The 14,179-nt window shown below is 44.9% G+C and overlaps 1 protein-coding gene across 1 annotated transcript in view; it reads left to right on the top strand.

Moving 5' to 3' along the window:
- The window catches only part of AR (androgen receptor), a 137,364-nt gene that overhangs the window by 103,611 nt on the left and 19,574 nt on the right, over window positions 1-14,179 (top strand). Inside the window, exon 4 of the mRNA XM_006125241.4 lies at window positions 10,344-10,631. Within this exon, the coding sequence (XP_006125303.2) occupies window positions 10,344-10,631 (288 nt within the window). The remainder of the gene's footprint in view (window positions 1-10,343; window positions 10,632-14,179) is intronic.

Genomic DNA, 14,179 nt, shown 5'->3' with positions numbered 1-14,179 from the left:
GGGAGTAGATGACAGGGGATGGGTAGAGGGCAGGAGGTGCCTTGAGTCAGGCCATGGGGGTGGAGTGCTCAGGGCAGTAAGTGGGTGTGTAGAAGTCAGAGCAAGGGGCTGGGGAGGGTAAAGAACACTGTGTGAGGGCAGGGATGGGGGACTTAATGGGAGGGGGGCTCAGAGCAGGGGGAGGAGTGCAGAAGTCAGGGCAGAGATTTGAGAGGGGGGCCTGGAGTCCACGCAGGGGGTGAGGGACTCAGGGCAGAGTTTGGTATGTGAGGGGCATCAGGACATGGGGAGGGAGGTGCAGTACTCAGGGCAGAGGACTCAGGGCAGAGGGCTGGGAGACCCGGGGGAGCTTATTGGAGACTGTCTCTGGCACTAAGGGTGGCGTTGCTCCAGCAGTGGCTCCCCCTGAGGGAGTCAGGGCTCCACTCCCTGGCTGGCAGCTCTTCTTGGGGGGCCAAGGCAGTACTTCCCAGATGGCAGCTTCTTCTAGGGGGCCTCCAGCTTGTCCACAGGGGCATGACTCTGGGAGCCAGCTCTGGCCTGCAGCTGTCTCCCCATCCTTCAGCTTCCAGCTGGCCATAGAACAGGCTGCAGTTCCCAGCCTCTCCTCTGAGGGGGTGTCTCCTCTGCGGTGGGCAGGCTGCACTGCCCAGCCTTGTGGGTAGTGCCAGGGGCGGGCTGTGACACAGGGCCAATGGGTGAGGAGATCCCCCCTCCATCTGGCACTGTTTGGGACAGGGGGGCCTCTTACCTGGTCCAATGGCTGGCAACATGAGACATGGTCACAGTGCAGTATTGCTTTCCTCTGCACTCACTGCCCCTAGTGATCACTCTACATACAGCTCTCCTTCCGATCAGCCCCCTCCCTTTCCATGTTATGGAAAGCAGTCCCATTCCAGGGCCTTTCCATTTTCCTAGCACAACTAAACCCTGACCTTTCTTTAAATTATGATAAGAGGAAGCTGCATACCAAAGTTGGTGGTCCTACCTCTTGCTATTTAGGAGGAGTTCTTAAACAAACAGACTTGCAGACAAATGCACTCAGAGACAGACAGACGCACTCTAAAATACATATATAAATAGATCATTTTGTCAATCCATTTTGGTCCTGACCTGCAAAACTTTCTGACACTCCTGTCTAGGGCATTGCCTGAATAGGAGCTTCCAATACAATGTAAACCTGTCTTAGATCATACACACGTATAGACAACACACATACTGACAGTGGACTGTAGTCACATCCTGTAGAACCCACTGCTATTCTGATCTTGGGTTCCTAGGCCACAGTTTTGGCCATGCACCTCATTCCTGATTTGCAGCTCTCCTTGCTTATCCTGTCTGGATTTTCTTCTGACCACAGACTGAAATATGAGAGACCGTGTTAAAGCCAGAAAGAACCACTGTGATAATCTAATCTGACCTCCTGCAATAAAACTGGCTACAGGGCTTCCCTGAATTAATTTATGTTACAAGTCCAATAACTGTGGTTGAAATAAAGCAGATCTTTTAGAAAAACATCCAGTTTTGGTTTAAAAATGTCCAGTGATAGAGACTCCATCGCACCCTGGGTAAACAGTTTCAATGTGTAGTTACCCTGTGTGTTAAAAAACGTGCATATTTTTGTCATCAGAATTCATCTAGTTTTCACTTTCAGTATTGTATCTTGTTATATCTTTGCCTTCCATATTGAAAAACCCTCTCATATCAAATTTCTGTTCTCCATATCAGTATTTATAGACTGTGATCAAATCACCCCTAAACTTTCTCTTTCCTAAGTTAATTAGATTGAACTTCTTGTATTTCTCATTAAAGGATTGAAAAACATGCTTTTTAATAATTCCTGTGACTCATTCACGAACTCTCTTCAATTTTCAACATCCTTCATGAATTGTTGACACTAGTGCTGGACACAGTATTCCAGTAGCATTTGCAACAGTGCCAAAGACAGAGGTAATATAACCACCCTCCTCCTACTTGATGTTCCCATTTATACATACAAGGATCATATTAGCCCTGTTAGCCACAGCAAGGCACTTGGGAGCTCATGTTCAGCTGATTATCCATCATGAATCCAATTCTTTGTCAGTCATTGCTTCCCGAGTTAGAGTTCCCCACTCTGTCAGCCTGGCCTATATACTTTGTTCCTAGATGTATGCCCCTTACATGTGGCCATACTGAAACATATTATTTTGCTGCTGCAAGTTTATCAAGGGATCTAGATCCTTCTGTGTCAGTGACTTGTCCTCTTCATTGTTTACCACTTCCCCAATCTTTGTGTCATCTGAAAACTCTGTCAATGATGATTTTGTGTTTTCTTCTAGGTCATTCGTTAAAAAAAAATTAATAGTGTAGGGCAGGGGCAGGCAATCATTTTTGATGGTGGGGCCCACTCAAAGAATTTGGTAAGTGGTCAAGGGCCGCACTCTTCCATGATATTAAAAGAGGAGATGCGGGGTCTGGATTGGAGGTTGGGTGCAGAAGGGAGCTTGGGGTAAGGGAGTGGAGTGCAGAAGGGGGGTTGGATTCTGGGAAGGAGTTTCGGTGAAGGAGGGGATTGTGACCTAGAGCAGGGGATTGGGGTGCAGGAGGGTGTGCAGGGGATCATTCTGACCTGGAGGAGAGGTATAAGAGGAAGTACAGGACCTGGGAGGGGGTTGTGACCTGGGGCAGGCATGCAAGTGAGGATGCAGGGGGTTGGGGTCCAGGTTTAGGAGGAGGTAGAGGTGCAGGAGTGGGGGGGCAAAGGGTGGAAGGGAGGGAGGGGCTGGGAAGCCAGAGGCTAGCTCTGGCTGGGAGATGCTCATCTGGGCAGCTCCTGGCCAGCAGTCCAGCAGGTTCTACAGCCAGACTCCCTGCCTGTCCTGCCCCTGCACAGCACACAGAGCAGCCGTTTGCAGGGACTGTGTGCTTCTCTGAAAGTTGCGTGCCCAGGAGTAGGGAAGGGTACTTCCTGCAAACAGACAGCTCTCATTGGCCAGAAACCAACAAAGGGAGATGCAAGATTGTGCTGGGGGTGGGGGCACCATATGAAGTCTCTCCCTGGGCTTGCAGCGCTCACAGAAGTACACATTGCCCCTGCAGCCAGCTGCTCTGAGCACCAGGCAGGACCGGGCAGGCAAGGAGCCTGGCTGAGGCTCCCGCTGGGCAGCAGGCCAAATCCAGTGGCTTGGCAGGCTGGATCAGATTCGAAGGTGATATTTTGCCTGCCCCTGGTGTAGGGCCAAGAACGAATCCCTGCAGGATCCCATTAGTATCACACCAGTACAGTGATGATTCCCTATTTACAATTAAACTTTGGAACATATCAGTAAGCCAGTTTTTAACCCATCATATAGATTTTGCATCATTGTATTTTATTAATCGGTATGGCTATGTCTAGACTGCAGGCTTCTTTCGAAAGAGTCTCTTTGGAAAGCATCTTTCGAAAGAGGCTCTTTCGAAAGATCGCGTCTAGACTGCAGGCGGATCTTTCGAAAGAGAAATCCGCTTTTTCGAAAGAGAGCACCCAGTGAGTCTGGATGCTCTCTTTCGAAGACGGCCTCTTTACATTGAAGAACGCCTTCTTTCGAAAGAGGAACTTTCGAAAGAAGGCGTTCTTCCTCTTAAATTGAGGTTTACCGCCATTGAAAGAAAAGCCGCGTTCTTTCGAAATAATTTCGAAAGAACGCGGCTTGAGTCTGGACGCAGGGGAAGTTTTTTCGGGAAAAGGCTACTTTTCCCGAAAAAAACCCCTGAGTCTGGACACGGCCCAAGTGATGCAGTACTAAGTCAAATGACATATAGTCACATGACATCCCCACTGTTACCTTTACTAACCACATTTGTTATAAAAAAATGATATCATTGGTAGTTTGACAAGATGTATTTTCATAAACCGATGTTCAATTTCATTACTTGTATTACCTTCTTTTTTCAGCCATTCCATTATTTTGCCCATGTTTGAAATCAGGCAGGTCCTCTAGAACTTCCTCAGCATTCCAAAACTTATTAATAATTAACATTAGTGGTCCAGAGTGCTCCTCAGCAAACTCTTTAAAAACTCTTGGAACCAAGTTATCCAGATCTGCTGATTTAAAAATGCCTAACTTTACTAGCTGCTGCATAACATTAATTTTGAATGGAAAGTATTTCATCATTATCGTCATACTAGAAAATTTACCCAGTGTTGCTCAGGTCCTTACCTCAATTAATTTTTGTTTTTTGGAAAATAAAATGAAAATGTATATGCTTCATTTGTATCATTGCTCTGGGATGGGGATGGAGGAGAGGGGTTCAGTATAAGGATGTTAAATTGAGATTATCTGGTTAATCGTGTACTTGATACAATTTGTATCACTTTGTATCAACTATATAATTAGTCAATAACGGGGCCCTCCACAGAGCCTCAGCGGGAGCCAGCTGGAGCTGGGACTGAGCAGAGGCAGCAAAGGGGGGAAGCGATTACTCGAGAACTCCATAAGCTTATTGGGTAGTCAAATAGTCAACTACTCACTCACATCCCTAGTTCAGTATGCAGGCTGTGACGTAGTGGGGGTACTTGCTGGGCTGTGGTGACCCCTGCTGTCTGGAGCAAGACCCAGCAGGGAAAGCCTCACTAGGCCAAGGTAATGCCAAACTTGTTGAACCAGTGGCCAGACACCCCCCATGGAGAGGAACAAAGGAAGGTGGAATGCTGCCCTGGCTGGGGGGCAGGGCTGGAAGAGGGTTAGTTAGTTCCTGGCTGGAAGGGAGGGAATAAGGAACTGGGGAGGGGGCTGGGACTCCCCTACCTCAAGGGGGGGCACTGAGGCCTCTTAGCCCCAGTTCCTGAAACCAGATTACATCTGTGCTGCGCTGTGCTGGAGGAGCAATAAACCATCCTCAATTCCACTGGCTGGTGGAGTCTATTTGTGCCATTTCGGGGTGCAGGAGACGGGGAACCCCCAACGCGCCGTCACACAGGCTACTTGGGAAGAGAGGACAACCACACTCCTCTCTCAACACAGCAGCTTGGGGTCAGGTGAGAAGTGCCTCTTCATGGCCACTGCAGCTCCAGCGGGCACAGCCAGAGGAGGGATGCTTGTCCCCTGGCTGGGGCATGTCCAGATTAATCTGCCCCCCTGCGTTCTCCAGCCAGAATGAGTAATACAGCACACTGTGCACTTTCCCCTTGCTCCCTGACAAAGGGGAACAGACAGTATAGTTCCCAGACAGATCAAGGGGAGAGCTTCAGCCCTCCCACTTTCCCAAAAGGGCACGTGAGGGGGTGGAGATTTGGGGCTGAAGCAGTCTCAGACAGAGGGTGAAGGGTGCACCCCCAGATAGCCCTTTTATGTGCCTGGTGATTCTGTCTCTTTTCTGTGTGGCTTTATGATCCGTAATCCCATTCCAGGCACATCCCATTTTCCTGGCACAACCAAGCTCTTACCTTGCTTTGAGTTATGATAAGAGGAAGCTGTATATTGAATTTGGTACTCATAGCTCTTTACTGTTTAGGAGGAGTTCTTGAACAAATAGACACACAGACAAACTCTCTCAAATATATATTCTAACATAAATTAGCTGGCTTTTTCCCCAAAACACAGCAAAAATATGTATTCAATAAAAAGTAAAGGGAGTATATAATACTCATCTCACTTGTAATTTATGGTCAGTAAGTGGAAGACCAGTGTATTTAACCCAGTATATTGTGAAGCTCCCAAATTTTTCATATTTCTGGTAAGAGCAAAAGCAATTAATATTTTTTTCACTATTGTTATTCATCTAATTATGTTTCCATCATGTTTGTAATGATGGTAGCACATTATTTACAGATTGGGGCTGGGGAGCTGAAAATCTCTCTTCTTCCCAATAGATCTGGACTCTAATTATTTTTGCTCCTATGCATGTGCAGAGTGACTGTTGCCAGCTGTGGGAATTTTATGCCAAGAGGAGTTGTGCTGATTTGAAGGGAGTGAATATAAAAGGTCCTTTCCTGGATGCTGTCTTTGTCCAGAAGTCTGAATGTTTCACCTGTACTCTCACTGAAACAACCTCTTGTGTTTTTAGATTTTAAAAAAATAAAATATTGTAAAGAGGTAACATAAGGGATGTGGCATATATAGCTGTAGAGAAGTACTCACCAGTGTCATGGAATGGATAAAGCTTAGATAAAGCTGCTTACAATTATATTGTATTCAAGCTGAATACAATATAATTGCTCCCCTGAGGAAAGATCTGAAGTTCCTCTGGATCTAGTAAATCAGATTTTCTTTGCTGATGGGAAGAATCAAACTTCCATCCCTGGCAATAAAAATAAACATAAATGCTTATATCATTCTTCTCTGGGAAATGGGAATTAATCCTATCACTGACACACCTTTTGGCCAGAAATATACCATTTTTTCTTATCTATGTAGTCTCATAAGAAAGAGTTAGAGTGATTATTTCAACTTGCTGTCTTCTTTATGTTCATTCTTTTTATCAATAACTCAGTTTTTAAAATATTAATACAACACTTACTGTAGGTCTCACATATAAACAGATCCAGGCCTATGTATGTTATAGTATATAATAACAGACAATGTTTTATATATGCAGGACCTATAATGGATACCACTTTTCTTTATTTATTTGTCTTGATTATTCAGCTCTGATTTTTCTGATTTTAAATTTCTTCCGATCATTAAAATGGAAGGACCTTGTTCCTTATAAGCACACAGACTTTACAACATAGGATTGAACAAAGAACATCAGCATGTCACCATGACATTGACTTGCTCAATCATGCCTGCAGCCTTTCAGATTTTTTACTGGTTGTGGTGGGATTTTTAGTAACCTAGAATTGTCTTTTTGTCCTCATGTCTCGCCTTGTTTGTCCAAAATCAAATCACCTATTAACTTAAAGTGCACAGTTCTCATGTTCTGCCCTGATGATAGATTTTTTTTTTATGGAAAGTATCTCAAGGTTAGTAAGGAGCGCCAGCTACATCACTCTGAGTCCTGATAGTGTGGCTGCCATCAGAGTTCTGGAGGAGTGATCTTAGTTTTTTGTTTTGCTTGTGACCCACACAAATAATTGCAGGATTATGTCATGCTGCACTTTGTTCTTGTTTTCCATACTGCTCTGATTTTTATTGCCATGTTCTCATTTTCTCAGAGCAGCCTCCCTTAATTGCTATTACTGTAGATCGTCCAAAGCATATTATTTAAAGATCAGCTTTTTCATTGATTTACAAAGCTGCACTTTGACTTGACATTTTTACGTTTTGAGGCTTATTTTTCTAATTACAGCTGAAAGGATATTTCAAATGAGTATCATATAATGTGGGAGCCAGAACCCCAGGGCAACAGGTTTTGTGTTAGTTTCTGTGCTTGAACTATGCAATCAGTTTTTTATTGTGATTGATTAATTTTTGTTTGGGACTGTTGGGGAATAAAAGATTTATCATCTAGAATAACATGCTCAGCTCAGTATTTTTCATACATATGAACTAGTCAGCCACTGATGTAAACATCTGTACATTATAAATTATAAATTAAACTGAACACTAAATATCCAATCTCAAAGCATTTCTAAAATTGTACACATGAAGTTGCAGGTGTTTTGTTTATGGACTGTATAGTTTATATGTGAGATCTAGTCATTTGTCCATCTGTCTAATATAGTGGTTCTCAACCAGAAGTGCATGTACCCAGAGTCTTCAAAAGGATATATCAACTCATTTAAATATTTGCCTAATGTTACAACAAGGTACAGGCAGTCCCCGACTTACGCGGATCCGACTTATGTCGGATCCACAATTACGAACGGGGCTTTTCTCGCCCCGGAGGACGCGGGACCGCCCAAACGCGCCGCGGTCCCTCGGTCCTGCCGCCCACGTCCTCCGGGGCGAGAAAAGCTGCTCCGCATTTCCCTGGTCTGCTGGGAGGGAAGTCCCCAGCAGACCAGGGAGACGTGGAGCAAAGCCACGGAGGACGCGGGTGGCGGGACAGCCCAGACACGCCGCGGTCCCGCTGCCCGTGTCCTCCGAGGCTTTTCTACGCGTCTCCCTGGTCTGCTGGGGGAAACCCCCCAGCAGACCAGGGAGACGCGGAGTAAAGCCTTGGAGGACGCGGGCAGCGGGACAGCCCAGACGTGCCGCTGCCCGCGTCCTCCGCGGCTGTGCTCCGCGTCTCCCTGGTCCTCCTCGGCGCTACTGGACCAACCCAGCAGCACCTCAGCTGCTCTACCCCAGGCGTTGGCGAGAAAAGCCTGATCTGCTGGGGGGGGGGGCACTAGCTGCGCCCTCCCACCCAGCAGACCAGGGAGACGCGGGTGGCAGGACCGCCGAGACACGCCGCGGTCCCGCTGTCCGCGTCCTCCGCGGCTTTGCTCCGCATCTCCCTGGTCTGCTGGGGGACCCTCCCCCCCAGCAGAGCAGGGAGATGCGGAGCAAAGCCGCGGAGGACGCGGGCAGTGGGACAGCCCAGACCGGGACAGCCCAGAGGGACAGCCCAGTGGGACAGCCCAGACCGGGCAGCGGGACCACGGAGCGTCTGGGCTGCCCCGCTGCCCACGTCCTCCGAGACTTTGCTCCGCATCTCCCTGGTCTGCTGGGAGAAGGCTGACTTGGGGACACCTGGGGTAGAGCTGCTAGGGTGCTGCCGGGTTGGTTCCCGCAGCGCCTGAGCGCTGCGGGGACCTACCCGGCAGCGTCCCAGCTGCTCTGTCCTAGGCATCCAGATTCAGCCGCTGTTGAAACTGATCAGCGGCTGATTCCAGGAAGCCCAGGGCAGAGCAACTCTGTCTTGGGCTTCCTGTAGTCAGCCGCTGGTCAGTTTCAGCAGCAGCTGAATCTGGATGCCAGTTCCGACTTACATACAAATTCAACTTAAGAACAAACCTACAGTCCCTATCTTGTACGTAACCCGGGGACTGCCTGTACATGAAAAGCACTAGCAAAGTCAGTACAAACTAAAATTTCATAGAGAATGGCTTGTTTGTACTGTTCTATACACTACATACTGAGATGTAAGTACCATATTTATATTCCAGTTGATTAATTTTATAATTATATGGTAAAAATAAGAAATCGAGCAATTTTTCCATAATAGCATGCTGCGACATTTGTATTTTTATGTCTGATTTTGTAAGGAAGTAGTTTTTAAGTGAGGTGTAACATGGAGGGCAGGGTGCACAATGCAAATCAGACTCTTGATAATAGGGATACAGTATTCTGAAATGGTTGAGAGCCCTGAGCTAATGCATTTGTCTGTTTAAACTGTGATGTCCATCTCTATAATGTGTAGCTGCGGGCTTCCAGAGCATCTTTATTATGGCTCATGTGCACTGCAGTTTATCATCTGTGTTCTAACACCATTAATCTGCAAGGTGACAGCTCCACTTGATTCTAACTAATTGCCATCTTGTCTTGAGTGTTGCACGTTTTGAAGGAAGTGACATAGATGTCTGCGGTGTAGCAGCTCTGGTGCCATCTAGTCTTTTGATTTCCTTGACCCATTTGTAGAGTAATCATCAAATAGCAATGCATGTGTCCTACAGTGATTGGCTTAGATTTGACCTGCTGTTCACAGTTTATTTTCTCCCTTTGCTTATTCTTGTAATAAAGTTACAGTATTGGATTTGTTTTGTCACGATAATTTGCATGGCAACTGTTAGAGCCCTGTGCAGATACAGAATTTGTATCCGCATATATGCCACAGAGATCTGCATCCACATCCACGGGTGAAGATACCCGCGTATATAAAGTGGATATCCACAAATGTGGAAGGTTCTAGATACAAAATTTGTATCCACATCCGTATCCACAAAAATAAGACACAGATATCTGAATCCACATCTATGGATATGGTTACCCGTGGGTATAAAGTGGATATCCTCGGATTTGCAGGGCTCTAGCATTAGTGCCTAGATACCACATAGATGGGTTGATGGGTGTAATATAAATTTCCAGCAGAATAACTATGATGTAGAGATTATGCTACATTGTAGTGCCAAAGGATGATTGGTTTCTGAGCATCAGGGTCATATGTTGTGTTACGGTTTGTTTGTTTTTTACTTGCACAGTTGTTTGGATCAATACACCCCTCCTCACTCCCACACTCTTTCCACAAAATACACAGACAATCCTTCCAAAATAAATTATCAGAAAGTAACCTCCTGCTGTGTATGAATTAATAAATTGAAGGATTTCTCTGTAGAATAGACCTCCATCCTTGTTCTTTCACATCACCCTGGTTGCTGTAGCTGGGCCTAGACTTAATGTGAAGGCACAATTCTCTTTCAGCTTCATTCTCATAGTAGTTGGTGGGACTGGAAGTATAAGAAGCCTTAAGGTTGGTTTATGTATTAATGTCAAGCCAAGTTGTGTCATTCTCCACAGCCCGCAAGCTGAAGAAACTGGGCAACCTGAAGATGCAAGAGGATGGTGAGGGAGCCAACTCATCCAGCCCAACAGAGGAGCAAACCCCCAAGATGGTGATGACGTGCATAGACGGGTTTGAGTGTCAGCCCATTTTCCTCAACGTTCTGGAAGCCATTGAGCCTATTGTGGTGTGTGCAGGCCATGACAACAATCAACCCGACTCCTTTGCTGCCCTACTGACCAGCCTGAATGAGCTTGGGGAGAGACAGCTGGTGCATGTGGTGAAGTGGGCAAAGGCCTTACCAGGTGAGGAGGAAAATGGCAAATTCTAGCATATTTCCCCATCTCCCTAAAACCCTTCACACTCAAATTGAAGCAGGGACACATTTCAATAAGAAAACCAAACAATTTGGGCCCCCAAATCCACAATATTTGCAGAATGTTTTCTTCTGTGAACACAAATTACATCTATGAAATCTGAGTACAACTCATATTGCTATACCGTGAGTTTTGTGCTGTCCTACTGGCTGGTCCATGAGAGATGAATGAGTCTGCTACAGCTGCAGACATTTACTCTAGCTCAAGCAAAAGAGGCTTGTGCTTTTAGCTGAGAACTCTTGGGTTTTGTCTCTTGGCCGATGGTTGGACCACAGGTATGGTTTTGGCCGTTATTGAACAGCTTCTGCAAATTGGAGCACTATGCTCTTCATTTATCTGAGGGTATGTCTACACTACACAGTTTTGTCAGAAAAACGGTCGTTTTTCCAACAAAACTTAAGGAACGTCCACCCTGCAATTGCATTCTTCTGCAAGAAAATCAAAAGAACAGAAGCGTTTTTCTGGCATTGGTAAAGAGCTCTTTTGCAAAAAGGCATGTGTGGACGGGGAAGAGGGAGTTCTTTTGGAAGAAGAGGAAAGAGGAAAAAGCTCAGGTGCCCTGGTAACCATTCCATCCATAGCAACCACAGCATTACATCCATTCAGTCTGGATGCTCTCTTTCGAAAAAGCAGATTGTTTTTTCGATGCACTTTTGCAGTGTGGACACTCTCTTTCGGAAGAAGTTTTTTCAGAAGATCTCTTCTGAAAAAAGCTTCTTCCAAAAGAAGCCTAAAATATTAGAAGGCTAAATATTTAGAAAACTAAATATTTCCCTAAATATAATCCCTAAATATTTTCTAGAACTGCAGGGATAAGTTGCTTAAGAAAAGAAGCTTCTCTGTTTTTCTCTGTGCAATGTTCTCTGTCTGCTTTAGGGAGACGTGAGGGTTAAGCTGGAGCTGCAGCATCCTTCATAAAACAAAGGACCAAAACCATGACACACTTCTGCTGTTTGATGATGTAGGATAGGGCTACTCAACTTTGGAAGCCCTGGAAGGCCACAATGATACAGCACATGCCAAGGGCCACAACTTAAGTGTGGTTGCATATACATGCAAATATATATGCAAATAGTTTATTTCACACTGATGGGCAAGAACACAAAAATTAAGGCAAGATGACACAACACGCAGGCTCCATTTAAATTAGTTCTGCTGAGATTAATAAAATGCAATATTTATCTAATTTCCACCCATATGACAGCACTTTTAATGGGCAGTGACAGGCCAGGAATTTAACTACTAAAATGCATATAAACAGAAGACCACTATATTGACTCCTTTTTTGTTTTGGCTTCACAATAGTCCAGGAATATAACTGTGGGCTGCAAACAGACAGGCTGTGGGCCGTGTAGCCCTTATGTAGGAGGTGGAAAATGGTGGAAACTAGTCTGAAAATAGCTGGGAAAAGAGCACATTGGCATGAAAGAATCTTTGTCCTTCCAGCCTGTTTCACTCTCTATCTCCTCCTCCAAGTGCTGGAATTCATCTTAATATATAATTGGTCAAAAAGTTTTAAATGTAATAGTCTCTCTGTCACATAAAACTAAGGACAAATCTGTCCAGAAAAATATAAGTATGCCAATAATTGGCCGGAGTTTGGAATATTTAGCACAAGTTATTAGCAAATTATCACTTTCACAGTTTATAGCAGGAGAGAGCTAGAGGAGAGCATTTGAAATGGTTATCCTGTGGCAAGCATCCCTACCTTTTAAAAATGTTCTCTGACTTCATTACCCTGCTGGCTTCCAAAGTTGACCTGTTTCATTCATTTGATTAAAGTTCACAACTGCTGCTGGCAGCCTCATGGTTAATGATGGTATTCCTGTGTGCCCAGAGCAGAGGACTTGACTGGTGGTGAAACCTATGTGATGTGGTATTTATTGTGGAGTAACTTTGTAATTAGGGTTGAATTCTAAAATGGGCTTAGAATGAGGCAATCATTCCTATTTTGTCATTCCTAAGTATCCAGTCAATGTGTCCCAGTTTCACACAGGGTAGGTTTTCTGCCCTTTGAATGTTCTATGTTGTTTTTGTTTTGTTTCTTTTCATAGACGTTAAATAAGCATCCTTTGAATTTGGGTTCAGGTAGAATTTTGCCTCGACAATCCTACTTCTCATCATTGACCCATGTCTGTTTAAAAAAAAATCTGTGTACACACACTGGATAGAGAGGTGAATCTGTACAAAACTGCTTCAGTAAAACAGTTGTTTGGTTTTTATGTTGGATAATTCACATTATAACTGAAGATTTATGCTGTGGACACAAATGTGCTTGACTGGCTTTGGAAAGGCCTGTTTACCGGGATATGACCTGGGTGCCCATAAAACCTTCTCTCTCAGGAGCTATAGTTTGGTGTCAGATTTTATCTCACAACAGAGAGTGTTTCAGTTAGGATTGCTACACACAGAACATGCCTAACATAAACCAACAGCCAGGGAATCAAAAGTTAGGCCTCGTAACCATACATACCCTGCACTTCTTCACCCCTTTGCCCGTACCTTACCATCACAAATACCAAACACATCATGTCCCAGAATCATAAGTGTCCCCTTAAAAAAAGCCAACCTTTTGTCATCCCTTTAACTGTCCGTCTGCACACTAAGTAATCCTGGGTTTTAAAGGCTGCATTTCTTTTATGGCGGAGTTTGAGCCTGCAGATAGAAATCTCTCTGCTCTTCTAAACACCCACATATCATCACACAGCCATACTGAAGTCAGTGTGGCCTCTCTTTTGTTCTCAGCAGATCACCTGTTTAAGGTCACTATCTTCAACAGTGTGTGAAGGAATTAGACCACCTTTCATTACTCCACAGATTTTCTTCAAGATGCCTGACCCCTGGGGTCATCCTTTCACCCTTAGAGCCTGAAAAGGTCCTTTTGCTTCAATTTGAATTTCTAGAACAGCACCACCAATGACTCACCACCAAGCCAGTTCTCTGGGATAAAGGGTTTGAAGGTTCCATTTCCTCATTTGGAAACAAGCCAGCAGGCTGTTAGTCTAAAGCAGTAGTTCTGTGCAGAAACCTGGCAATATCCTCTCACCCTGTCCTGTCCTCATTCTCTTCTCATTCTCTCCACAGTCTCTCTGATTGCCTATGTTCCTATGGGTTTCCTATGTTCCATTGATTTTCTTTTTTTTCTGTGGATCTCCACAATGGTTAACCCCCTCTCCCCCCATCCCTGTTTTTCTTGGACAGTAGTATCTAGTACTTAGGTATGTAAGGCACCTCTACATTTATAAGTGCACTTTTGGTATGTATGGTCAGTAGGTGTGGAAGCTGTAAGCTTCCTCTGTGGGCACTGCTAGCTGCATTTGCCAACTGGCTTATTATTAAAGCCCTGCAAATCTGCAAATACAGTATTCGTTTGTGGAGCAGTTGCAGATATACATTTTGTATTCCTGCAGGGCTTTACTTATTATCCCTCTGAAGGATGGAGAAGAGGGGTGTATTACTTGCAAGAAATTCCTTTT

Source organism: Pelodiscus sinensis, chromosome 13, assembly GCF_049634645.1.
Source record: "Pelodiscus sinensis isolate JC-2024 chromosome 13, ASM4963464v1, whole genome shotgun sequence".
Taxonomy (NCBI): Eukaryota; Metazoa; Chordata; order Testudines; family Trionychidae; genus Pelodiscus; species Pelodiscus sinensis.
This window is presented reverse-complemented; position numbering and strand designations above follow the sequence as displayed.